This window comes from Bufo gargarizans, chromosome 10, assembly GCF_014858855.1.
Source record: "Bufo gargarizans isolate SCDJY-AF-19 chromosome 10, ASM1485885v1, whole genome shotgun sequence".
NCBI lineage: Eukaryota > Metazoa > Chordata > Amphibia > Anura > Bufonidae > Bufo > Bufo gargarizans.
In genome coordinates, this window is record NC_058089.1 from 10,546,916 (window position 1) to 10,574,477 (window position 27,562).

Consider the following 27,562-nt stretch of genomic DNA (forward strand, 5'->3'; position numbering starts at 1 on the left):
GGTGAGGGTCTCTGTAGAGGGGTCTGCACGGTGAGGGTATGGAGCAGTCTGCTGAGGCGAGGGTCTCTGTAGAGGGGGTATGCACGGTGCAGGGTATGGAGTAGTGTGCTGAGGTGAGGGGTCTGCACGGTGCAGGGTATGGAGCAGTCTGCTGAGGGGTGGGGATCTGTAGAGGGGTCTGCACGGTGCAGGGTATGGAGCAGTCTGCTGAGGGGTGGGGATCTGTAGAGGGGTCTGCACGGTGCAGGGTATGGAGCAGTCTGCTGAGGTGAGGAGGTCTGCACGGTGCAGGGTATGGAGCAGTCTGCTGAGGTGAGGAGGTCTGCACGGTGCAGGGTATTGAGCAGTCTGCTGAGGTGAGGGGGTCTGCACGGTGCAGGGTATGGAGCAGTCTGCTGAGGGGTGGGGATCTGGCAGCTCTGGAGTCAGTGCAGAGGGTGGAGAGATTGATGTTTCACCTCTGAATGCTTCACTTTCCCTGGGAGAAGATGTAGCAGAGGTAGTGCAGTCGGTGTGAAGCAGAGAGGACACACACTACCCCGCACGTACAGGAGGCTTCACAGGTAACGCTCTTCAGTTTATTTTCTGCTGTAGTTTTTCACTTTATGTCAGGAACATTTTTTAGGAGCGGTTTGTGACTTGTGCCGCCGGTCGCTCACCTGTTCTGCTGTGCGGACAGACGGCTGCTCCATTAACCCCTCACGGGCCAGACAGTGCTGACCATACAAAGCACAATGGAAATGCTTTTTTTTATTTATTTATTTATTTTTTATTTAGAAGAGTGTAAATGTACAATTCTGTGATTTCTGGCTGATGTAAAGACCCCATCTCCTTGCTGTCCCCCCTGTGCTGTATATATGTGCATATACAGGACGGGTTTTTCTGCTGATTACATGTGTGCTGCCATAAGAAAAAATAACAGTTGCAGCATTTTGAAAAATTTCCCATTTTGCTGTTTTATTTCTATATTATGTGGATTTTGGATGTAAGGAATGAAATATTGGAAAGGTGACACGAGGGCAGATAGGGGGGCGCCATGAGGGGCAGCCGCTCTCAATCATTGTAATATCACTTTATACGTCAGTTTCTATTGTATGGAAGATATATAACGGTGTAAATGTGATAGCGGTGTTGCCCATAGCAACCAGATTGTCTGTTATGGAGCACGACTGATTGGGGGGCTGTCTCTGGGATAAGCCTGCCCCCCAATCTCTTCTCTAGACCCCAATACATAATTATGCACTGTCAGTAAATGTGTGACATCATGAGAGGAGTAGTATGATGTCATTGGGGGCGGTTCTGGAAGAAGAAGCAGATAAAGCCCCTGGATGTGGAGTCACCAGTCACATCCCACTAGGGGCAGCTTCTGTAGTTTCCCCATAGTAGGGGTCCATATAGAGGCAGCGGACCAGTGGTCAGACATGTTCTGCACCAGTCATGTCTATGGGACAGCCATCAGCATCCAGCCAAAGGGCCACATTAGTCAGAAGAGAGCCGGGGGCCCTCATCCTATTGATCATGGCCCCTCCTGTGATCACTTCTATAGAAAGAGCTGTACCAACCTGTATATCAGTGGTCTTCAGGAAATAGAGCTATTGAGAAACTACAACTCCCAGTATGCCCTGACATTACTCGCTTTTATCTGTATTAGAAAATACTGGGCTGGCTTCAGAGCTGAAATCTCCCAGCACCCCCTTCTTGTTCAGTGCCTGTTCACAGCTGCTGATTTGCATTCTGGGAACATGCCCTGTACAATCATCTGACAGAGGATAAAGTAACTGCCCCCCTCGCGAATTATAGGAGCTGAGCTTAGGGGGCGTCTGTCCGCATGCTTGCTGGCTGTTTCTAGTGGCAGAACTGTGAATGCAGCTCTGGAGTGTAACACAGGGGTCAAGCCCTTGCGGACAGTTTTACCTTGTAGTGAGGCTGCACGGCCTCTCCAGGACAGCCCCGCGCTGCCCCCGGGAATTACCAGGCGGACGGATGCACAGTAGCGGCCGGTGACGGCTTGTAATACCGGCTTAAAGGGAAGGATACCAGCAGCTTCTGTGAAATCGATCCCAGCTGTGGGTACAGACGCCCCCTCCCTTAGATCCTCGGATGAAATGGAAGTAATTGTACATGAGCATCGTCTGCGCCGTGCAGTCCCCCGACCCCTCAGATCCTAATCTCCAGACCAGCGTTGGGACTGGCGGACGGCGTTGCTCTGGTTCCCCCTCCACTTTTGATATTTTTCATTTTTCCATCCCCCGATATTTCACGTCTGCTTCCTGTGGTCGGTGCTGGGTCTTTATCACTTTGTTCCTGCCCTTATTTAGCTTATAGTTTCTGCTCGGATCTGTTCCCGGGGCGAGGGCGACGCAGAGATAAAAGCGTAATGTGAAATCCGGAGTGACTCTCTTCTCCGGGGCTTTCATCTCTGATATTTCCTGTAATCACACAGAAGTGTGTATAGGAAGCTATAGTACAGGGAAATCTGATAATCCGGAACGCGACTGCCTGGGATGCTGAGGGTCATGCCCTGTCTGATAATCTGACACGTCAGGTCCCAGTGAGGATGGAGAAAAGTTCTGCAACTTTCCAATAAACTGGGTCCCTCCATCTTTTTGTATTATGTGGCTGTACTTTGTGTTGTCGATTCTGTACCTGGATTTAGTATTTGGCCTTATTACCGTTATATTTATCCTGGATTTTATGCTTCTGTGGATTTTGTACTTTGCCTCTTGGATCCTATACATTGTGACACGTTTAAAGGGCATCTGTCAGCAGTTTTGTCCCTATGACACCGGCTGACCTGTTACATGTGCGTTTGGCAGCTGGAGGTATCCGTGTTGGTCCCATATTCATATGTGCCCGCATTGCTGAGAAAAATTATATTTTAATATATGCAAATGAGCCTCTAGGAGCAACGGGGGCGTTACCATTACACCTAGAGGCTCTGCTCTCTCTGCTGCGCCCTCTCCACTTTGACAGGTCCAGTGTAAATGTCATCACACCTGGCCCTGTCAATCAAAGTGCAGAGGGTGCGGCAGTTGCAGAGAGAGCAGAGCCTCTAGGTGTAATGGTAACGCCCCCGTTGCTCCTAGAGGCTCATTTGCATATATTAAAACATTGTTTTTCTCAGCAATGCGGGCACATATGAATATGGGACCAACACGGATGCCTCCAGCTGCCAAACGCACATGTAACAGGTCAGCCGGTGTCATAGGGACAAAACTGCTGACAGATGCCCTTTGATAAAGATGTGTACTAGTAGAGTCGCAAATTTTGGCACAAGCGGCACATTTTTCTATCAAGGGGCTTAGTGGAAAGGGGCGTGGCCTCCTCCCTCCAATACATTATGATGATAAATGCCAGAAAACCGGGTGTAAATTCTCCGCAGTCATCAGTCTCTGGCGCAGGCAGCACACGGTATGGCAGACCTCTTATAAGAAGCGCCCTCTGTAGTAAATGTGCCCTTTGTGTCCCGGGCTCTGTGTCTGCGCACATAGAAGAGGCGGCCATGACACGTAAAACAGATGTGTCCTCGTATTGTCGGCGCTGCGTCTGTTAAGGCGATACCGCTGCCTGCAGTAAAAGATTTACAGGTCTGCGCGGTATTCAGTCACTTATATCTCCATTACCACCTTCACATCCTGGCCTGATGGAGTGCAGGGGCCGACGAAACGCCCGCTCTCACCTCATTCTGCCCGGAGCGCAGGTGGGACGGTCGTAACAGGGCGGAAGATGACTGCAGAGGAAATGGCACAGGTCCGCGGGTGTCATCTGTGCACGGAGGGGTCTGTACACTGGTCCCGAGGGGTCCTCAGCCGGCTCTTCACTGGTTGTAGAGTCGCAGCATGCTGGGAGTTGTAGTCCTGGAATTGGAGGGCATTGATCTAGTTGAATGAACTTTTACTAGTTTTGTCACAGAAGCTCATTGTTCCAGCAATTTTAAGAACGGAGAGAAACAACAGACTGTCCCCGTCCCGCTATCATCACCATATCTTGCACACACGTGACTGGACTCTGGACTTATTCCCCGTCTTAAAGGGGTTGTCCCTACGAAAAATGTAATACGTTTTTCAAACCAGCACCTGGTTCTGAACACTGGTGACTGCATGTAATTTAGCATAGCCACTAAGTTATTCAATAACATTTGTCTGCATAGCGCCACCTGCTGATTGTTATTTACCTTGTTTCTGTGTCCATCTCACTGGGGTGGTCGCACACGCTCAGTTTAAATCTTGAACGTCACCAGCTGTATCTTCTGTTAGAAGCTGCGGCAGTTACAGGGAAAGAGCTGCAGCAGGAAGGACATGCCCCCTATAATAAGTCTAGCAGCGCAATTGGAGCAAGGATCGAGGAGATCTCTGGATCCATGAGAGGTACAGGGCCGGTTCTGGCTTTGTTAGAAATTGTCATGTACTATGTGATGTCCGATTTTCACTTTTTACATCAGTCTTGGCATAACCCTTTTTAACGTGAGGCCAGACCCGATATTTCTTCACTTGCGGACCCCGTGGCGTTTGGCAAGTTTGACAAAGAACAGTGGAGAGCGCAGAGCCTAAGGGTTTGTTCACACGCTGCAGTCATAACACGTCTTTTTCTCCAATATCTCAGCGCGTTGTGATTTTTCTAAAATATTGTGGGGGGGGCGGTGATGAGGACTGCAACGTGTCCATAAACCCAAATGAACAAATCTGATGGGAAGCGACTCTCAGAGGCCTGCGCTGAATACGAAGGGTGCAAATAGTTCCGCACGTAAATAATGATGATTCGACGTAGTTACAAAATAAAACTGAAAAAATGGGAGGAATGCGGGAGAGTGTGCAGGATATTTGGTATTAGCGGTCTGACGCGGCTGGGGCCGGTGCCCTTTTAATGCTGCTGCGGTGGTCGCCGCTGTTTACACAGATCCGATGAATTATCTGCGGCTGTGACGGATTACATTTGTTCGCACTCCACATACGATCCTCTGGGAATGTCCTTAAGCCGGATCGCCCGCCCAGGAGAAGTATGCTTGTATCAACAAACGCCGCTTCCCCTCCTGTCACATAGCGCAATTCCCTGCACCCCTCGGGTTGTCAGACAGGGGCGGCCTAATGGGGTTTTAGGAGCTTGTCGTTTGTGCAGCCTCAAATGGAGTTGGCGGTTTTGTGTGAGCGCAAGGCTAGGGCTGCACAGGGCCTTCTGTTCACACAGTCAAAGCAAATTGTCTGCCGCTTGCCATCACGTTAAAGTCGCACACGGGGTGCGATTTCGGATGACAGGTCAGATGGGAGCTGCAGTACATCACAACCTACCTTGTTCCCTGCCCCGTGATCTGTAACCTGTGACCAGAAATCCTGCCGGCTTGGATTTTCCGTGACTCCTGTGTTGCCGTGCGTACTACCGCAGCCGCTTTCAACACACAATGACTTGCGATGTGTCCGTATGATTTTGGTGTCGCCATGTAGACCTGACTTAAGGTTTAAAGGGATTGTCTCATCAGGAGTAACTCCTTCAGGACGGAAGACATTGTGCTCATCCGTCTTAGGTTTTGTCCACGATTTTTCCAAAACTGTGACAAATCCACAACAGTGTGTGAAAAAACCACTAATATGAGAGCTGCTGCGGCGATCAGGGCTCCTGGGAGGTCTCTTTCCGCTGGTCATGTTCCCCACAGCGGCCACTAGAGGCTAAATGCGGTATTACACACTCTCATTTAAATGGGTACGAGATGGTGTAATATATATGGATCAGGGATCAGCAACCTCAAGCATCCAGCTGTTCTGAAACTACAACTCCCAGAATCTTCTTTTCACTTCTATGGGAGTTATAAGAACAGAGGAGTAAGTTTGCATGCTGGGAGTTGTAGTTTCACAGCAGCTGGAGGGCCGAAGGTTGCTGATCCCTGATATAGATGGACCGAAACCACCAGAGTGAGAGCCGCAGCTTGACCTGAACAAGGCACCCCTCCATGAAGTCCATATGCCTCCTTAAAGGGTTTATCAATATACCCCTTTAAGGTAATTGCCCGGCTGACACCTCCTTGCAGGAGAAGTGTAGTATTGCAATATATCATTCCTGGTCATTCAGAGAGTAGGAGGGTCAAAGAGCAAATATGTTCTATAGGTCCGTGGCTTCTGATAATCCAGTGTCCATTACTCCGGAATAGTCGGGGTGGGCATTGGTTTCTTGTTGCTGTCAGTCAGGGAAGAATGATATATCTTGAAGGCATTTGATAATCCAGCACACGTTTCCGGCAGTTGTCCTCCTGTAGGCTTTGGGCTCTTACAAGTCCAGTGTTATAGAGTTTCTGTTCAGTAATCCAGAAAATCCGATAATCCAGGACAGCGCAAATGCCACGGATTACAGGGTCAGTCCTATAATCTACGCGGACTGTAATCTAAGTCACGACTGCTCCTTGCATTGCGTTCTTTCCGCTGCGGCGCCCAGGTTCATGGATCTGGGAACAATGAAGGCCGAGCATTTATTTCTCACTTTGAAAGGCGTTGGACGGTCCCTTGCGCCCGCGGATCGGAGGAAACATTGGGGGGATGTCGCTCTCGGCAGGATTTACTGATGGGTCAATATTTGTGCAGCGCTCGCTAATCAGAAGCAGCCGCCTCCGGCCGCACATGGGGCTTATTAGAGGGAAAGCAGAGTCGGCTCACAGCCCGGACGTCTCTGCTGTGCATTGGGTTCACTGTAGGATTCCTGCTCGATACCACTTCATGGGTATATCTGTGCCTGGGAAAGTTGGGTGCCGTCCATGGTGGCCATTACCTGGATCTGAGCTAGGTTGTGAGAGTCCAGGAGTGTAGGAAGCCTCCACATTTATCAGCTATACAGATTCCTGGGACCCCCACTGATCACTGGAGGGGGATGTTCATCAGTCTCAGACTCTTGCTGATATTCCCTATTATTGCATGGTTTGGGGAGACGGCGGCACAACCTGAAATGTGCATGACCTGAGTGTCTAGATGTACCTGTCGTTGAGTGGTGTGGGCTCTTATGTGAAGGTAATTCTTCTATTCTTGATGTTTCTTGCAGAGTTGGCCGAGGGCGCTGTGCAGACGGTGATGAATGAGAATGTCCTCTCCTCAAGTAATAACCCCTCAGCCATACCCCAGCCTAACTCCACCAATAAACCGTGGAGGAGCAAGTCCCTCAGCGCTAAGCACACCACCACGTCTTCCATACTGTCTGTGAAGCAGCCCGTGCCGGATAGTCCTAAACAACCTCAAGAACCTCTGAAGCCTTCCCCCAACAACCAGAAGTCAATGCTGGAAAAACTGAAGTTATTCAATAGTAAAGGGGGCTCCAAGTCTCCGGGGTCAGCACTGGAGGAGTGTCAGGACCCCAGCTGTGAACGACTTGACCAGCTCCCCAGCTGCGAAGAAGCTGAAGAAATGGAGCACAGCATCAAGAACGCCAACAGCATAAGCCCGTCTTCTCACAGCCCTAAGATCGCGCTGAAGGGCATCGCTCAAAGGACGCTTGGCCGGGCACTGACGACAAAGAAGAGCTCCCCGAAGGGCAGCGAGAAGGACAAGCAGAAGGAGAAGAACAAGGACCTGGCCAAAAGAGCATCGGTTGGCGAAAAGCTCGAAGCGAAGGAAGAGTTCAGGGAAGAAGCGCTGCCCACTGCCGCCGACGTGCCAAAAAAGTCCTCCAAGATCGCCTAGCTTCATCCCCAAAGGGGGCAAGAAGGAGGCCTCTGCCCCTGCCCACAGCGGAATACCAAAACCAGGAATGAAACCCACCCCAGGGAAATCCTCAAGTGCCCCAGGGTCTGCCAAGGAAGGCGACAGAAGCCGCAGCGGAAAGACCGGCTCAGGGCTTTCTCTTCAGAAGACCCAGCTGGACAACAGGAATTCCAGCTCCACATCCAGTTTGGCCTCCTCGGAAGGGAAGGGGGCATCCACAACGGGCAGCAGCCAGCCCATCACCGGGACTACGGGAAGTAATACAGTCAGCGTTCAGCTACCTCATCCCCAGCAGCAGTATAATCACCCCAACACGGCCACGGTGGCACCCTTCATGTACAGGTACCTTCCTGCGGGGGGTTTGGTTGTACGCCTATAGACTAGGTCAGAGTGATTAAAGACATAACCCATGTGGCCCTTTAAGGCAGGGATGCCCAACCTGCGGCCCTCCAGCTGTTGCAAAACTACAATTCCCAGCATCCTGGACAGCCTACAGCTATTAGGGCATACTGGGAGTTGTAGTTTTGCAACAGCTGGAGTTCCGCAGGTTGAGCATCCCTGCTTTAAGGGATGCAAATGAGCTCCCCTCTAGGAGAAAATGGACTCTAGTGCCTACCTATAGGTAGCTAGCCGGTAAGTGTCAGCCCCCTAAAGAGCGCCAACTGTTTATGCTGGACTCCTGTCAAATCCCGTTATAATCATAGGGGATCTGGTGGTGTGCGGCAGTGCCGGATATGGTAGCTCCTGGTAGTCTGTTCCTCAGCTGGTGCCGCAGATGTGAACTTACCCTAAGGAGACCTGTTGCAAAACTACAACTCCCATCATTCCCGGACAACCTACAGCTATCAGCCTACAGAAGGGCATGGTGGGAGTTGTAGTTTTGCCACAGCTGGAGGGCCGCAGGTTGAGCATCCCTGGTGTAAGTCATACTGGACACTGCCCTCTAGTGCCTGCAAGCTTCAGGGACCCGAGACACCCTGGCCTTTTATTTCCTTGAGTCTCGGTCAGGCGTGTTCTCCTCTATAGACTTGTACAGACCGGTGGCTCCCCCTGGTGTGTGTTTATCACATTGCACACCCACATCCGGAGATGGTGCCATCCCTCCTTGGAAACATTTGCGTGTACATCTAGTAGCCCGTACTCACCTCAGCCACTAGATGTACATGAGATTGTTTCTATTCAGTGACAGGAAGCATTGCAGATATTGCTTACAACGTTGCAGAAAGTTGCACTCTACAGTGAGCGTTTAATACTATCCTCAGGATGGGTGGGGGTCCGACACCCGGGACCCCTGACGATCAGCTATTTGAAGAGGCCAATGAAGTCAAGTCCTTTTGGCCACAGTGCAATATGAGGCACAACCCATAGACAGGCGAGGGGCAGTTTTTGGAATAAAGCAGCCATGTTTTTCTAACCCTCTGGTCAACCTCCGTAAAAAATAGCAAATGGACCGAGCCTAAGGTTTGGACACATGTAATGACATCACTTTCTTCTTGGGTTGTCCAGGATTAAGCAAACATGGCTGCTTTCTTTCCAGAAACAGCGCCTCACCTGTCAGTGGGTTGTGTGTGGTATTGCAGCTCAGCTCCAGGGAAGTGAATGGGGCTGAGCTCCAATACTGAAGCTTTTTGGCTCAGCAGAGGAAGGGCATTGCATTTCCTGAATAACCTCCCTGATGACGGGGCAGATATTTAACGGATCGCACTTCACCTTCGAGAAATCTCAACAATCTGTCTAAATATCCTGAGTCAGCAAATAGCGGTAACGGCGCCAGCGATTGACTTGATCATGTCGCCCTCTAGTGGCAAGTCACCGGTAACACAGACACAACTTACATGTAAATGAAGGTCTCCCTGAAATAATTAAGGATAAACTATAAAGTGGTCCTCCTCCTCTGAGAAACGTATAGATGTTCTATTCCACCAAGATGGCCCTCATGACCGTTCTGCTTAGGGTGGTCACACATGCCTTGCTTAGTAGGGCTACTTTCACACTGGCGTTTTGGCTTTCCGTTTCTGAGATGCGTTCAGGGCTCTCACAAGCGTCCAAAACGGATCAGTTTTGCCCTAATGCATTCTGAATGGAAAAGGATCTGCTCAGAATGCATCAGTTCGCCTCCGTTCCGTCTCCATTCTGCTTTGGAGGCTGCCTGCAGCAGTTTTGGTGTCCGTCTGACGAAACTGAGCCAATATGGCGCAATAGAAAAAACGGATCCGTCTCCCATTGACTTTAAATGGTGTTCAAGACGGATCCGTTTTGGCTATGTTAAAGGTAATACAAACGGATCTGTTCTGAACGGATGCAGACGTTTGTATTATCTGAACGCATCTGTCTGTGCAGATCCATGACGGAGTGTGAGAGTAGCCTTATCTGCACATGCCCAGGTGGTATTTAGGACACTTGTGCACGATGTGGCGGTATTGTGTAGTTGCAGTAGTGGATTTCACGGGCGTCCACGTCATGTAGCTGTCCGTTTTTGCCGTCTATAGGTCTCAGACAGACAACGAGGGGAATGTTTCGGTAGAGAGCGGCACAGGAGGGATTCACATCGAGCCCGCGCTCTATAATAAAACGTCCTGTCTGGAGGATCTGCCAGGTAAGTGGATCACTGGGTCCCGACCTTACCCTGCCTGAGCCCACGCGGTGATCAGAGACGCAGCCTCCATCCACTGAGCCCAGACTTCAGCCTCTAATCTAAATTTCTTTTCATTTTTTATTTTTTTTTTAAAGGTGAAGATCCAGAAACCCGGAGACTGAGAACGGTGAAGAACATTGCGGATCTACGGCAGAACTTGGAGGAAACTATGTCCAGCCTGAGGGGGACACAGATCAGCCACAGGTGGGGGCAGGGCGCGTGTACAGTGCATGATCGGCCCCGCCATAGTCACATTCCATTAACAGATCACATGTGAGGAGGATTCACCCCCTCCCCACCCCCGGAACCATCCTGCGGATTGCGACTGCTCCAGGGGAGGCCTGTCCGGTCCTATGGAAATACCTACTAAAGTCAATATTCCAGTAAAAAAAAAAAAAAAAGTTGCCCATCCCCCCTCCTTCCTGTGTGAATGAGCCCCTGGCATGTAGATTTCTCGGTGGGACATCTTATTACATCTCTTGGTGGTTTTTTTTTCCCCTCCAGCACATTGGAAACCACATTTGACAGTAACATCACTACGGAGGTCAGCGGGCGCAGCATCCTCGGCCTGGCGTCCCGGCCCACGCCGTTAACATGGAGGCTGGGACAGTCGAGCCCTCGTCTGCAGGCAGGAGACGCACCGTCTTTGGGTAACGGGTACCCTCCACGAGCCAGCGCCAGCCGCTTTATCAACTGTGAACCCGGGCGTTACGTGTACCCTGCACCTCTCAGGAGGCAGCTGGCTACCAGAGGCAACATGGGTCACAACGACGACAAGGGGGACGACATGGAGCTGGAGAGTGTTAGCGTCGATGCCACCGGATACATGAGCGACGGCGATGTCCTGAGCAAGAACATCCGAAGCGATGAGATCACCAGCGGGTAAGGGGCTTGACTCATTGTATGCGGTTTATCTACATATAGGAATGGTTTGCTTCAGGTATCTTGTACTTATCAATTATTATGCTCTAGTCACATCCAAAGCTGCTGCAGAGTGACTATTGGCTTACTGATCATGGTGGGCTAGGGAAGTGTTTATACCTGGTAATGCACAGAAGTCAGAATGAGCTGCATCTCCTGCAGTGCACTGCAGCAGCATGAGTTCTGACATTGACATAGCATGGCGCCACCTAGTGTTCATAGTGTATAGCAATGTGCACGTCTGTCTAGCACTGGCGGACACACGTCTCAAGTCTCTGCATAGTAATCCACTTCAATTGTCTGCTCCTCCGGAATCCATGGTACAATTATTATGCCTCTAACTTCAGGGGAACTTGCTGGGGGCTGTAAATATGACTGTCAGAAGAGGAAGGAGACTGATCAGGGAGCTTGCTGTGGACTATATATAATTGTCAGAAGAGGAAGGAGACTGATCAGGGAGCTTGCTGTGGACTATATATAACTGTCAGAAGAGGAAGGAGACTGATCAGGGAGCTTGCTGTGGACTATATATAACTGTCAGAAGAGGAAGGAGACTGATCAGGGAGCTTGCTGTGGACTATATATAATTGTCAGAAGACTGAGACTGATCAGGATGATTGCTGGACACTATATGTACAGCTGTCAGAAGAACAAGAAAGAGATTAAATAAGGGAACTTGCTGAGGATATCTATGGCTGCCAGAGGGGGGAGAAGACTGAGTAGGGAAAGTACTGAGGAAGATGATCATTGCTGCCAGAGACTGACTGAGAACTTGCTGGAGACTGTATGTACAGCGGTCAGAGTGGTAATGAGACTGAGTAGGGAACTTGCTGAGGATGATACGTAGTCCTGAAAGCTAGGGGAGAAAAGAGACTGTCCGGAAGCATACTGGCAGAACATAAATCCAGAAAAAGGCCAATATCCAACGCTTCCTCCAAAAGTCATGTATACTTATTATTTTATCCTTTTATGTTCCTATACATGGAGTTTTTATTTGAATAAAGTCCCAGTAACGCGTTTCGGGTGATGCCCCTTCTTCAGAAAGCAGACTGACAGGAACTTACTCGGGACTATACTCACTGACACTAAAGACGGAGGAAGACTGGTTAGGGGACTTAGCAGGGACTTTATTTATTTACAGCTGCCAGAGGGGAAAGGAGACTGACTGGGACTATATGTACAGATGTCAGCAGGGGAAGGAGACTAATTAGGGACTCACTGGAGAATGTATTTACAGCTGCCAGAGGGGAAAGGAGACTGACAGGGAACGAACTTGGAAGTCTATTTACTAAGTAAGTTATGGTCCGTGGTAGCGGAATCCATAACGGAATTCTTCGATGACCCGAATCTTGTACGCCGAGCTTGAAAACAGAAGTTCACTCAACACTACTATTTACAGCTGCTATATGAGGAAGGAGACTGACTGGTGATGGTGTAAAGCAGGAGGCTGTGAAAAACTGTGTAGAGTGTAGAGTGCTGCATAGGGTATTGGGAGCTGTAACCATAAAACAGAAAAATGGGTCATGTGCAACTGCCGGCTGCCATGATACTGCAAGTTAGCCGTGGTGTAAAAGGGGGTCGGAGAAGGGAACAATACACGACAAAGGTATATCTTGTGGGCAAAATACTTTAAAATAGCTGTCAAGTCTTTTTGTGGAGGGAGAAACCTATTCAGAGGCGTGTGCTGCCGCTATGTGGTATTGCCACAAGGTGGCGCTAAATATATACATACACATCTGTAGCACTTGGCATGGTTTGTGCGCACATTAGAGGGTGTTTTGCCGGTCACTTATCAGTCGCCATGCTTCATGGTTATATTAACTGCACGCTCTTTTTAATGTCGCTGTGTTTTTGTATGTTCTGCATTCTTCTATAACCATCTTGATGTGGTATTACTCTGGTCCTGGTCACTGACTCTATCAGACTGATAGCACAGATCTTGCTCTGGACTCTAAGCGACCTCCAAACCGTAACCCGTGGGTGTGATAACTGCCTAGGATCTGTGCCTCTGTGAAGGATTGCTGTTTGCAATAATCATCACACCCCTGTACGCCCCTTCTATAATACAGCCGTCCTCCTATGTAACAGTTGGACCCTTCAGGCATCCAGCCTGTGCCCCCCTAGATCCAGATAATACGCCGGTCTGTAGACATCCGCCACCTGTCACTCTTCTAATTCCGGTTGTCCATGCTCCGCTGTCTCCTTACTGGGCTGATTCCTTCGAGTCGCTGGACTCCATCAGGAAGCAGTGCCACCACACGGATGAGGACAAGCTGCTCACAATAGCACATCCTGCGGTATTACTCCATCCTGTGAGCACATGGGGACTGGGATGAGTGGCATCGCTGCCGGATCAGGACAACTAGCTCAGGTGCAGCAGAGCTGAGTTTGTCATAGGGAACTGCAGTAGTCTATTTTTAGTTTTACATGGGACTGCAGGTAATAGCTGCTGCAGTGTCATTATGCAAAAATCCCTAAAATGCCGCCTCCTCTCTGCTGCATATACTGAGATGCCGCTTATCTCCAGGGAAGTGGTAGCACTGCAAGGGTTAAAATCCAAACTAAGAGCAAAGTAGGGCGGTCAGACTTCAGATGGAGGAGATCGGATCAGACGCTTCTGACACCACTGCAGCGATAAGTGGATGATGAGAGTACTCCTCCTACATGATGAGAATGCTCCTCTTATGTGACTGGCGCTGTGTTCCCTGAGCTGGAGGAAATATAAGATTGCACGGGGCACATCTGGGGGCCACAGCTGCGGCTGGTGTCATTTAGGCGGTCGCCTTGTCTCATGCCCCTGGGGTTGCGCTCGCTGACGTGAGAAGTTCCCAGGAGCCTCTGCAGGTTAGTAACGCCAGGAAACCGTCCCTGGGGCATCTTCACACCGGTGGCGGGTGCGAGCCCTGTGCAGCTTCTCTCCGCTCCTCCCAGCTACATGCACACCGCACAGACCCGTCCGAGGCTGCAGACACCCGGCCGCCCGCCTGTGGTGACTGTCACCTGCTGGGAGCACCAGGGACGTCTGACAGGACAGGTAGGGACGGGAGTCACCTTCTTGCTGGGGTCGCAGCGGCAAGGTTTAGAGGCTTTTCTTGCTGCAGGGGGAGAGTGGGATTCGATTGCAAGCTTCTGAGGCCAGCAGGACGGTCACAGACACAAAGGTTTAACCCTGATCAGATTAAATATTCCTCTGTACAAGGGACTGTCTGAAGAATTTAGTAGGGAATGGCCTAAAGGGCAATTCCCAAATGTGATATTATTGATGGTGAATGATTTATTTTAAAACCTTTTGCACAGATTATAGTATTGTAGGTGAGCCGACATGACGCCCCGTGTGCCTCACCCGTAGACGGGAGCGCACCCTGCTCTGGTCTGGGGGGCAATTACACGGTCACAGATGGTGAATGAAAACGGATCTGATGCAAATCCCTCCGACATTGCACAGGTTGTAATCTCCATATAATGGGGTCTGCCGGGATCTGAGGGGCAATGACTGAACCCCCGCCTATTATCCTGAGACTAATGGGAGCGGGATCATATGGACTCGGCAGCAGCGCTGGAGAATTAGGCACCTGCCCTTTAAGGATTAGTCCTGGTTTATTGCTCTGTTATATTATTCCATGCAGATTATTATCACATTATAGCAGTTTAGTAGGTAAGTAACAGAGTTTACAAGGCGGCGGTTCTCAGCGCTGAGGAGACATGAGCTCATGGAAGAGCAATACAGCCATGACACGGCTGATACCAGAGGACAATAGAGTGTTCACCAGCAAGGCTCAGTGGGTACACTGCACAGGAATAATACTGCTACCGCCGGCCCCTGTTTACTGCCACTCCTTGTAGTGGTTATATTCTTATAGATAGGAGGCAGTATTATAGTGGTTATATTCTTATAGATAGGAGCAGTATTATAGTAGTTATATTCTTGTACATAGGAGGCAGTATTATTGTAGTTATATTCCTGTACATAGGAGCAGTATTATAGTAGTTATATTCTTGTACATAGGAGCAGTATTATAGTAGTTATATTCTTGTACATAGGAGCAGTATTATAGCAGTTATATTCTTGTACATAGGAGCAGTATTATAGTAGTTATATTCTTGTACATAGGAGCAGTATTATAGTAGTTATATTCTTGTACATAGGAGAAGTATTATAGTAGTTATATTCTTGCACATAGGAGGCAGTATTATAGTAGTTATATTCTTGTACATAGGAGCAGTATTATAGTAGTTATATTCCTGTACATAGGAGCAGTATTATAGTAGTTATATTCTTGTACATAGGAGCAGTATTATAGTAGTTATATTCTTGTACATAGGAGCAGTATTATAGTAGTTATATTCTTGTACATAGGAGCAGTAATATAGTAGTTATATTCTTGCACATAGGAGGCAGTATTATAGTAGATATATTCTTGTACATAGGAGGCAGTATTATAGTAGTTATATTCTTGTACATAGGAGCAGTATTATAGTAGTTATTATAGTCTTGTACATAGGAGAAGTATTATAGTAGTTATATTCTTGCACATAGGAGGCAGTATTATAGTAGTTATATTCTTGTACATAGGAGCAGTATTATAGTAGTTATTATAGTCTTGTACATAGGAGAAGTATTATAGTAGTTATATTCTTGCACATAGGAGGCAGTATTATAGTAGTTATATTCTTGCACATAGGAGGCAGTATTATAGTAGTTATATTCTTGCACATAGGAGCAGTATTATAGTAGTTATATTCTTGTACATAGGAGCAGTATTATAGTAGTTATATTCTTGTACATAGGAGCAGTATTATAGTAGTTATTATAGTCTTGTACATAGGAGAAGTATTATAGTAGTTATATTCTTGTACATAAGAGCAGTATTATAGTAGTTATATTCCTGTACATAGGAGCAGTATTATAGCAGTTATTATAGTCTTGTACATAGGAGAAGTATTATAGTAGTTATATTCTTGTACATAAGAGCAGTATTATAGTAGTTATATTCTTGTACATAGGAGCAGTATTATAGTAGTTATATTCCTGTACATAGGAGCAGTATTATAGTAGTTATTATAGTCTTGTACATAGGAGAAGTATTATAGTAGTTATATTCTTGTACATAAGAGCAGTATTATAGTAGTTATATTCTTGTACATAGGAGCAGTATTATAGTAGTTATTATAGTCTTGTACATAGGAGAAGTATTATAGTAGTTATATTCTTGTACATAAGAGCAGTATTATAGTAGTTATATTCTTGTACATAGGAGCAGTATTATAGTAGTTATATTCTTGTACATAGGAGCAGTATTATCGTAGTTATATTCCTGTACACAGTGGGGCGGTACATTTTAGAGAAGTGAAAAAGGTGTGCTATGTAGGTAAACCTGTTTTCTAAATTCTTATGATTTCATGTTAATATGGTTGGAAGTCGCCCTTTGCTCGTCATTGTATTCATACATTCAGATGAACTCCTGTAGTTTTCAGCGTGGGTCTGATTTGATTGTCTCTGATTCTTCTTTTCTTCAGGTATATGACAGATGGGGGACTTGGCCTTTACACACGGAGACTGAATCGTCTGCCTGACGGGATGGCGGCTGTTCGGGAAACACTTCAGCGTAACACGTCTATGGGACAAGGAGATGCTGACAGGTGGGAGTGCGTCCATCCTATATTAATAGGTGGTCTCTCCATGTAAACGTCCATTAAGTACTTCTCTCTGACTAATAGAGTGAACCTCGTTAACTAAGTGAACCCCAAGGCCCTGCGTCCCCGAGATCAGTCAATGTCTAGATTTGTGTACACAATCAGAAGATATTCTTGCTCTAGTCTTCGATATAGTTTTTAGGACAGGCAGTACTTCCGCTTGTGTCCTCTAGAGGTTTAACTTAAAAGTGAAGGTCCTCTCACAACGCTGTACTTGAAGGGGTGACATCACTGGAGTGGGACATGACATCATTAATGGGTCTGTCAAGTAAAGTCCATATCTTTGCCTGAAGCTGGCCATAATCCCTCAATAATCTCATGTCTCCAGATCGGGGAAGCTGTGATCAGACAAGGGGCGCCCATATTGAATTGCAGTCGCTTATCTCCCTTTAGAAATTACATGCTCGGCCAGATTCATAAGTGATGTTAAAATCCATCTTTGCAGTCTGCCGGGTGTTTCATGGGCTTGGTGTCATGTTATGCCGGCGGTCTCGTAGTCTCTGTGACGTATGCGCTGGTTACACAGCGCAGGCATCGGGCGCCGTGTACACTATGCAGCTATTTATAGTAACACGCCTTAACTGGTCACGGAGCTATACATTCCTCTGCACTGTGATAAATGATTGCACCATTGTGGTTGGAGAACCTATAGCAACTGCTGCACGCAGTGACATGTCCGCAGCTTGCAGTGCATGCTGGGACTTTTAGTTCTGTTTTTACAGGGGTCAGGTCAGCCTAAGGGCTCATGCACACGACCGTATCTGCAAAAAACGGATGACGTCCTTGAGCTTTCCATATTTTGCAGAAAGGAACAGCTGACCCCTAATAGAACAGTCCTATCCTTGTCCGGAATCTGGACAATAATAGGATATGTTTTATTCTTTTGCGGAACAGAAATACGGATGTAATGCAAAATTCCCTTTGTAACTTCCGTTTTTTTTTTTTTGCGGACCCGTTGAAATGAATGGTTCCGTATACGTTTTGTGTGCATGACCCTAAGGAATACTGTGCACCAGCAGCAAGGGCTGGGACAGCGCCGATCCTCCTGCCAGGTGGGTGTTAACCTTTTAAGGACCACCCCGGGCTGATTTATATGGAGAGCTGTTAAATCTGTTCTCCCTCTTTCAGGGGTTCACATTGATCTTTCTCCAGATTTGACTGATATAAAACATTGCATATTTGCACAGTTTTGATCATGTGTCACAGCATGTCTTATGTTCTAGTTGCATCCAAAGCTGCATGGACTCCACTCACTTCCAAAGCTGCACTTAGAATTCTACAATTCTGCATCCATTCCCATCTCTCTGCTGCTCCCTACTTTTTCTGAGCATGCACAGCTCGTACTCCGCCAGCGGAAATCCTAAATCATCTCTGGGAGTGAATGGAGCATCAGAAATGGAAAATTGCGTAGTGGAAGCTGAAAGTATTTGCAGGGTTTCTGGACATCCTGCAGAATATGGAGGGGATTTGCTGGTGACCTGTAATACGCCTGTGTTTGTCAGTCATGAGGAGTGCAGCTCTGGAGGTTGATGAAATGTGGAGCACAGAGGTATGCCGGACATTGGATGAGTCAGTCAGTTCCTGGAAGAGATCAGATCCTGTAGGAGCTTTTGTTTCCTATCATTGCCTTCCAGTAATGCAGGCCATAGCCAGCAGATGAAATTAGGTCATCCCCCTCCCCCGGTGCCATTGTCTAAGAGCAGAATGGTGGCAACTCCAGGTGTAACCTACAGCCCAGGTCTGCTCGGCCGAGGGGAACACCCCCGGCCGGGGCTGAGCACGTGGGTGCGTACAGTTATATTCACGGACAGGGACAAGGTGTGGGTTTAGCTGTTGCACCTTTTTCAGAGCAGAAAGCCGAGCGGCAAAATCCTGAGCAAAGCAATGGTGAGCGATCGCCTCCACCTGCCGCGCGCTCCGAGGCCTGTGTGCTTTCCCACACTTAAAGTACACATACACACCTTTATGTGAACTGGCCCCTCAATTCTCTGTGTGGGTGCAGATAAGCGGATATCTGTGTACAGTATGTGATCGGAGTCCTGTACGAAGAGAGACGGGAAACCTACCAGATCAGCGCCAGACAACCGAGGACCAAGGACTTCTTCATCTTCCATACTGAATGTTTATATGTGTCTAAAGATAGTCTTATAGAGACAACACCTGCAGAATAGTGAGTGCAGCTCTGGAGAATAATACAGGATGTAACTCAGGATCAGTACAGTGTAAGTAATGTATGTACACAGTGACTGCACCAGCAGAATAGTGAGTGCAGCTCTGGAGTATAATACAGGATGTAACTCAGGATCAGTACAGTGTAAGTAATGTATGTGCACAGTGACTGCACCAGCAGAATAGTGAGCGCAGCTCTGGAGTATAATACAGGATGTAATTCAGGATCAGTACAGGATAAGTAATGTATGTACACAGTGACTGCACCAGCAGAATAGTGAGCGCAGCTCTGGAGTATAATACAGGATGTAACTCAGGATCAGTACAGGATAAGTAATGTATGTACACAGTGACTGCACCAGCAGAATAGTGAGTGCAGCTCTGGAGTATAATACAGGATGTAACTCAGGATCAGTAATGTATATACACAGTGACTGCACCAGCAGAATAGTGAGCGCAGCTCTGGAGTATAATACAGGATGTAACTCAGGATAAGTACAGGATAAGTAATGTATGTACACAGTGACTGAACCAGCAGAATAGTGAGTGCAGCTCTGGAGTATAATACAGGATGTAACTCAGGATCAGTACAGGATAAGTAATGTATGTACACAGTGACTCCACCAGCAGAATAGTGAGTGCAGCTCTGGAGTATAATACAGGATGTAACTCAGGATCAGTACAGGATAAGTAATGTATGTACACAGTGACTGCACCAGCAGAATAGTGAGTGCAGCTCTGGAGTATAATACAGGATGTAACTCAGGATCAGTGCGGGATAAGTAATGTATGTACACAGTGACTGCACCAGCAGAATAGTGAGTGCAGCTCTGGAGTATAATACAGGATGTAACTCAGGATCAGTGCGGGATAAGTAATGTATGTACACAGTGACTGCACCAGCAGAATAGTGAGTGCAGCTCTGGAGTATAATACTGGATGTAACTCAGGATCAGTACAGGATAAGTAATGTATGTACAGAGTGACTGCACCAGCAGAATAGTGAGTGCAGCTCTGGAGGATAATACAGGATATATAATGTATGCAGACAGTTATCCAGCATTAGACGATATACAGTTTAGATTACATATGAAGAGCGCAGTATTGCAGACATATGCTCGCTGTAATCGGTTTGCTCCTGCCGTCAGTGACAGCTTTGCATTCACACCTCCAGTGATATCACTGAGCAGCGTGTCCTGACAGCAGAAATACCTGCACCGCTGAGCGATATCCTGAGTGCTACAGTCTGTCTGACTCTTGCGGGTGGATCGGGGCCCCCGGCTGCATTATGTCATATAACCCATATTATTTTATCAGATAACTCCTATTCTTCCCTCAGCTGAATGCACAGGAGACGGCGGTCACATAACCCAGAGCCCCACAGACCGGACTCTGACTTATCACCGGTCATAGTCCTGGGTACACAGCTGCTCCTCACCTCATGTCCCCGTGATAAAAAAATATATGGATTCTAAATCCCTGAATATCTCCTTATTTTCCTGATCGGCCATTGCCGCATTATCATGGTCTCCATTATATAGTGCATAGCAACCTGTAAGCCCCCTTACCATGTCTATAGGGGTCATCCTCTAGTTTCCCGCTGGGAAAGCAAAATATACATTGCACATGCATTTTTTTATTTTTTATAATTATACCCCCTTTTGTTCATTTCTCTGCCTGTGTGCCAGTGTACACTGTAGTTTTGGCATTCAGTTCATGAATCAGGAGGCCCAGGATTAACATATGGGAGAGGTGAAAAGAATCAATTGCTCCCTGTTATCAGCCGCTTCTGGCCAGGAGGCTGACAGCAATCCTTATCAATCATATGGGAGACAGCTGCCCCCAGAGACGGCTCCTCTTATAACGCTCCCACACTGGTATAAACTCCGGCAGCCCAGGCTCAGTGCATTCTGGGTAGGTCCAGCTGATGGCTATCATTTTGTGGGAGCCTGTGTTTATTACCCCGGTTTCAGTGACTCCTGACAATCATTAACTGCAGGAAGCGCCCTCCCTATCAGCCGGAGTAATTACAGAGGGGGGGGCACAAACTTTTCCAAGGCCTCGGCTCACACGACCCTTCCCATGCTTCATTTCCTCGCAGTCAGCAGATCTGCTTCAGAGCGAATTCAGCCCAATGTTTAAACAACGCAAAAGATTAAAATAACACATTCCGCTCGTGGCTGCGATCCCGGCGGACGCCATTCTTCTGGCTCGGTCTGCCCGTTATTGATTTATTTCAGGATTTCTGAGTCCGAGTCCATTATCCAGAGACGCTCCTAAATTGTAATAGTTCACAATGTGAATCCACAGGATAATAGACGTAGCAGGTAGTTGTGAACGCTCCACCTCTGCTCACATCTACAGGGACCGGACGCCTCTGCTTTCTGTGCACATCCCAGGAATTCCGTTTTTAGAGGAAATTTTATATTTTACCTATACAGAAGCTAAAGCCTGGGATTTCCCACTTCCAGCACCAGTTCGAACAGCACATGTAACCTTCCGACAGTAATGATTGTGACCTGTTTAAAGGGCAGGTCTTCAGAACCTTTACAGTTTTATCAGTCACTGTGTACATACATTACTGGTTCTGAGTTACATCCTGTATTATACTCCAGAGCTGCACTCACTATTCTGCTGGTGCAGTCACTGTGTACATACATTACTTATCCTGTACTGATCCTGAGTTACATCCTGTATTATACTCCAGAGCTGCACTCACTATTCTGCTGGTGCAGTCACTGTGTACATACATTACTCATCCTGTACTGATCCTGAGTTACATCCTGCATTATACTCCAGAGCTGCACTCACTATTCTGCTGGTGGAGTCACTGTGTACATACATTACTTATCCTGTACTGATCCTGAGTTACATCCTGTATAATACTCCAGAGCTGCACTCACTATTCTGGTGGTGCAGTCACTGTGTACATACATTACTTATCCTGTACTGATTCTGAGTTACATCCTGTATTATACTCCAGAGCTGCACTCACTATTCTGCTGGTGCAGTCACTGTGTACATACATTACTCATCCTGTACTGATCCTGAGTTACATCCTGCATTATACTCCAGAGCTGCACTCACTATTCTGCTGGTGGAGTCACTGTGTACATACATTACTTATCCTGTACTGATCCTGAGTTACATCCTGTATAATACTCCAGAGCTGCACTCACTATTCTGGTGGTGCAGTCACTGTGTGCATACATTACTTATCCTGTACTGATCCTGAGTAGTGATGAGCGAACTTCTGTTTTAAGTTCGGCGTCTAAAGTTCGGCTTCCGGTTAGCGGAGAATCCCGATATGGTTCCCGATATGGATTCCGACTTCCGTTGTGGTCCGTGGTAGCGGAATCAATAATGGCCGATTATTGATTCCGCTACCACGGACCACAACGGAAGTCGGAATCCATATCGGGATTCTCCGCTAACCGGAAGCCGAACTTTAGACGCCGAACTTAAAACAGAAGTTCGCTCATCACTAATCCTGAGTTACATCCTGTATTATACTCCAGAGCTGCACTCACTATTCTGCTGGTGCAGTCACTGTGTACATACATTACTTATCCTGTACTGATCCTGAGTTATGTCCTGTATTATACTCCAGAGCTGCACTCACTATTCTGCTGGTGCAGTCACAGTGCACATACATTACTTATCCTGTACTGATCCTGAGTTATGTCCTGTATTATACTCCAGAGCTGCACTCACTATTCTGCTGGGGCAGTCACTGTGTACATACATAACTTATCCTGTACTGATCCTGAGTTACATCCTGTATTATACTCCAGAGCAGCACTCACTATTCTGCTGGTGCAGTCACTGTGTACATACATTACTTATCCTGTACTGATCCTGAGTTACATCCTGTATTATACCCCAGAGCTGCACTCCCTATTCTGCTGGTGCAGTCACTGTGTACATACATTACTGATCCTGTACTGATCCTGAGTTACATCCTGTATTATACTCCAGAGCTGAACTCACTATTCTGCTGGTGCAGTCACTGTGTACATACATTACTTATCTTGTACTGATCCTGAGTTACATCCTGTATTATACTCCAGAGCTGCACTCACTATTCTGCTGGTGCAGTCACTGTGTACATACATTACTTATCCTGTACTGATCCTGAGTTACATCCTGTATTATGCTCCAGAGCTGCACTCTGTTTTTCAGGCTTCAGATCAGAAATCCCTCCTTACATTCGATGTTTCAGTACATAACACCTACTCATTTTACTATTTTAATGTAAATTACCATGCTCCTCTCCCCGTGTTTTTCTGGTGTACATAAGGAAAGCCGGGGCTGTTGGTAAGTTAACTCCGTGTTGCCAGGACAGGCCACACGGTCTGATTTGTGGCCACGGGCTGCGATAGACGACATGTACAAGAAGTGGCAGATTCCGTGCAGCCTCCATCTAACCTCAAACCTCTTTACCAGAGCAGTGAGTGATTTCATCGCTCCGGTATTCCTGCTCTCACTAGAAATTCATTACCTGCAGGCGCAGAGCTTACCGGCTGTTCCGTTGTTTGGCGCTGTAAAGCAGCAGTAAATCTGTTTCCTTCCAAATATATATCGGAGTTTGTTCCATTGCGGCCCAGTAAAATCATTGGAACGGAGCTCCTGGACTCGTACGCGGTTGGCTTCCCGCGGCGCAGTATGTGAGCGTTACGTCATGCTCTCGTGCTCTTCTGTAGAGTCGGAGGAATGCTGGGATCAGCTCCGGATTATAAACAGCTGCACATGCAATAAATGCTCCTCCGTGAGCCGCTATTTACAACCCTCAGCTCATAACCATTAAGCCAATATGCTGCAGAGGGGGGGTCACTTACTTAAATCTGAGCCCTACAGCAGTGGGGGGTGCACCTGGACCCCTAGGTCTTGGGGACGCACAGGGTCTCTAGCCATAAGAGAGCTGTCAGCATCTGCCTTCTTTGACGTAAAGCAGGGATGGCCAACCTGCGGCCCTCCAGCTGTTGCAAAACCACAACTCCCAGCATGTCTGGACAGTCTACAGCTATTAGGGTATGCTGAGAGTTGTAGTTTTGCAACAGCTGGATGGCCACAGGTTGAGCATCCCTGGCCTACAGCAGGGCATGGCGGGAGTTGTAGTTTTACAACAGCTGGAGGGCCGCAGTTTGAAGATGCCTGCTCTAGCCTTTACTTTTTTGCCACTGCACTCACTATCTTGAAAGCTACTAAACTGAAGTCTCCCAGCATCCCCTGCTAGTTCAGTGTCTCTGCAAGGCATATTTTCAGGAAGTGCTTTAATGCAGTCCTATGCAGGAAAAAGGGAATGTCCCAGAATGCAGTGCAGCATTGTGTCATAGGGGCGGGTCTGTCTACAACCTGTCGACATATTCCAGTAGAAACCAGCAGAATTGTGAATGCAGCTCTGGGCGCTGCAGGCTGTAACTGGACCAGGAGAAGATATTTAGGTCAGAGCAATGCAGATGTATCCCTTTTAATGCAGTAACTTAATATAATGAATATAATTGAAGTGTGAAGTAATTGCTGCAGGATAATTCAGGAGGACGAGCCACGGCGCCTGTGACACGGATTCAGGCGAGGACGTCACAAAGCACAAGCTGTTTACTCAGTACATAGAGACTCCCTGAGTCCACACACAGGGAATACACAGCAAGCAAAGCCTTTATATCTGGGGTGACGGATGCCAGGGTGTACGATATTGTGGTAGGTGCAAAACCGTAACCTTCCCGTAAAACCCTCAGTACACCACCCTGAGCCCTTCAGCTTACAGTCTATGTACATGTGAAAAGTGTGTGGCCCTTAGCAAAGGGGCGTGGCCTCCAGAGCCCATCCTGGTTACTATAATTTTGCCCAGAAACAGGTGTAAAGTATGGCGCTCGTCGCTGCCGTAGATTTGCTCTACTGGCGCACTGACTACCAGGAGATGCATCTGATTTAGGGATCATTTAGACATCCGTATGCTGTCCACAAAAATGCGGATCCATTTTTTGGCGGACAGTTTAGCATGTCCGCCCAAAAAAACGGATTGCGTTCTGCATTTTTGCGGACCCATAGACTTCAGTGGGACCACGTCCTGATTTTCACTGACAAGTATAGGACATGTTTTATTTGTTTTGCGGAGCCGCAGAACGGAAGAAAATGGCCCCATTGAAGTGAACGGGTCCGCATCTAATCTGCAAGAAAACGGATCCGCATTTTTGCAGACAGCATACGGCCGCCTGAACGAGCCCTTATTAAGAAGTCTGCGACTTTTAAAGGATTTGTGCCAAGGATAGGGGATAACTAACTAATCGGTGGGGGTCCGACCTCTGGGGTCTCATTTTCCCCCCATCTGATCAAGCAGCAGTTCAAACAAGCGCCCCCTGCCCGTCCATTCACTCTCTGTGGAGCCGCCATGAATTGCTGACTGCAGCACTCGGCTCCGTAGAAAATGAATGGAGGCGTGAGCTCGACCTGTCGATCTATTGGATCCAGGATCGGGATCGGTGGGGGTCACTGCGGTCAGACCACCACCTTCTTAAATCTCCCCCCCCCCCCCCCCAGGGTTTGCTGCAGATGTACGCCACACTCGGAATAATATAATTCACAGATCACAATCTCTATTGTGTAACATTCCCTGGATGCTACATCCTGCTGGGACTTGTAGTTCTCCCACAATGGCTCATCCCCAGGGGGTCTGTATTGTTACATGGAGATCCTTGTGGTCTCTGTGACTGCAGAATCTGTATGAAAACCGCCACATGGGCCGGGGACCCGGGCTCGCCCTCCCTGACATCACCGCAGGGTCTTGTTTGCCTCCTGCTACATTCAGTGTTTGCTCAGGAAAATTCCCAGACCTGTAAGCAGTTTGCTTCTTTACTGCCCTGTCTGTGCTGGCGTGTGGGCTGCCGGCACTTCACTGGTTAATGATTGGTGGCATCAGGTTTCCTCCAGACTTCTGAAGTGCAAAGCTTTTTTTTTTTTTTCCCCCTTCCTTGTGAGGCTTCCAGTGATTGTCAGGGCGCTTACATGTGCTCCAGAGGCAAAACTTTTGTTAGGGAAGAAGATATGAACGCGCTCAGGAAGCGCTGTCCTCAATGAAGGTGTCACCGGCCGCGGTCAGCGGGGCTCTCGTGTCCGGGAATGTCCATGGGCGGCAGAACAGAACCATTCAGTGGACTGGAAACCTCAGGAGCAGGAGGTAAGTCTTACAGTCGGTGGCCACTGACATGTAATAGCTCTGTATGGAATGTCTATCACGTACCCGCGTGGGGTTAGGGGGTCCACAGATGTTTGGGGTTTTTGTCGTCACCTTTTACCTGTCAGGGCTCTGCAGTCCGCAGCTCTTCGCCAACTTTTTATGACCTTCGAAGAGGGTGAAAAGCAACCGCCTGATATAAAAGGCAGAGAAATATTTCCTTTATCTGCCAAAATGTTCCTTATCTTTGTAGAACAAATACAGACACTTACAATCCAGGGGGAAATGTTGTATCAGGAGTAGGAGTGATACATTGTTGCAATTTAATAATGGAAAGGATAGAAAATCCAGCAGTGAATGGAGGGTCCTTCTGCACCCCAAGGGGACTTTTTTGCTTTATCTTGTTGGGGGGCTGCACTGAGAATTTAGGGGTCAGATAAAAGTCTAACCTGTGGACCTCCATTCAGGGAGAGAACCGGGCCAGAGCGGTATTTGCTAATTCTTTTTTTCTTCTTTTCACCTTAATCCTGTTAGCTTGGATTAGTAATGGGCCTCCCCTCCCCCCGACTACCTCGTCTTTATCACATCCCCCTGCAGCCTTGTAGGAAGCATTGTCTTCTACAGTTGCCCAAAACAAGTTCTTCCAGCTAGCTGTGTGTAATTAATAGGGGCTGCGGATTCCCCGGCGCTCACAGGGTCGCATCTCACAGGAGAGCTGGTAAGAAGGCTGCATGGAGTTTGTATGTTCTCCCCGTGTTTGCGTGGGTTTCCTCCGGTTTCCTTCCACACCCCACCTTAGATTGTGAGCCCCATGGGGGACAGCTGGATGCTAATGTCTGTAAAGCGCTGCGGAATAAAGTAGCGCTATATAAGTGCATAAATAAATTAAAATAAGGAGACGATCACTCAAGATCCCCTATCTGGGCCAGGCAGAACTGGTTCTGGTGTGGAGGTGGCCGCTTGCTGAGTAATACAGGCGCGCCTGCACAGATCATCTGTATTTGTTTTAGATTCTCTTCTGCTTACGTCCAGCATTTGGATATTTTTGCATGTGCGAATCTCTCCGGTACGGAGACACTAATTTGCAAAAATATAATATTCATTTGTTTTGCGTGTTTGTAACTAAAGAGAGAAACAATGTTTCAGGAAGCATTTATTTATTGTAAAAAGACTGAGGAAATGTATAAAAACAGGCGGTGGCTGCGGAATACATTGGCGCTATATAAATAAGGATTATTATTATTAAGCCTCATGGGCAGATTTTCACTGTAAGTTAAAACTTCGAGCAGAGATCCC

At 47.7% G+C, this 27,562-nt stretch overlaps 1 protein-coding gene across 1 annotated transcript in view; it reads left to right on the plus strand.

Moving 5' to 3' along the window:
* Positions 1-27,562, plus strand: part of NAV2 (neuron navigator 2) — a 161,822-nt gene that overhangs the window by 94,510 nt on the left and 39,750 nt on the right. The window contains 6 exon segments of the mRNA XM_044270784.1: positions 7,018-7,649; positions 7,651-8,015; positions 10,163-10,269; positions 10,404-10,512; positions 10,813-11,190; positions 16,747-16,869. Of these exon segments, the coding sequence (XP_044126719.1) occupies positions 7,018-7,649; positions 7,651-8,015; positions 10,163-10,269; positions 10,404-10,512; positions 10,813-11,190; positions 16,747-16,869 (1,714 nt within the window).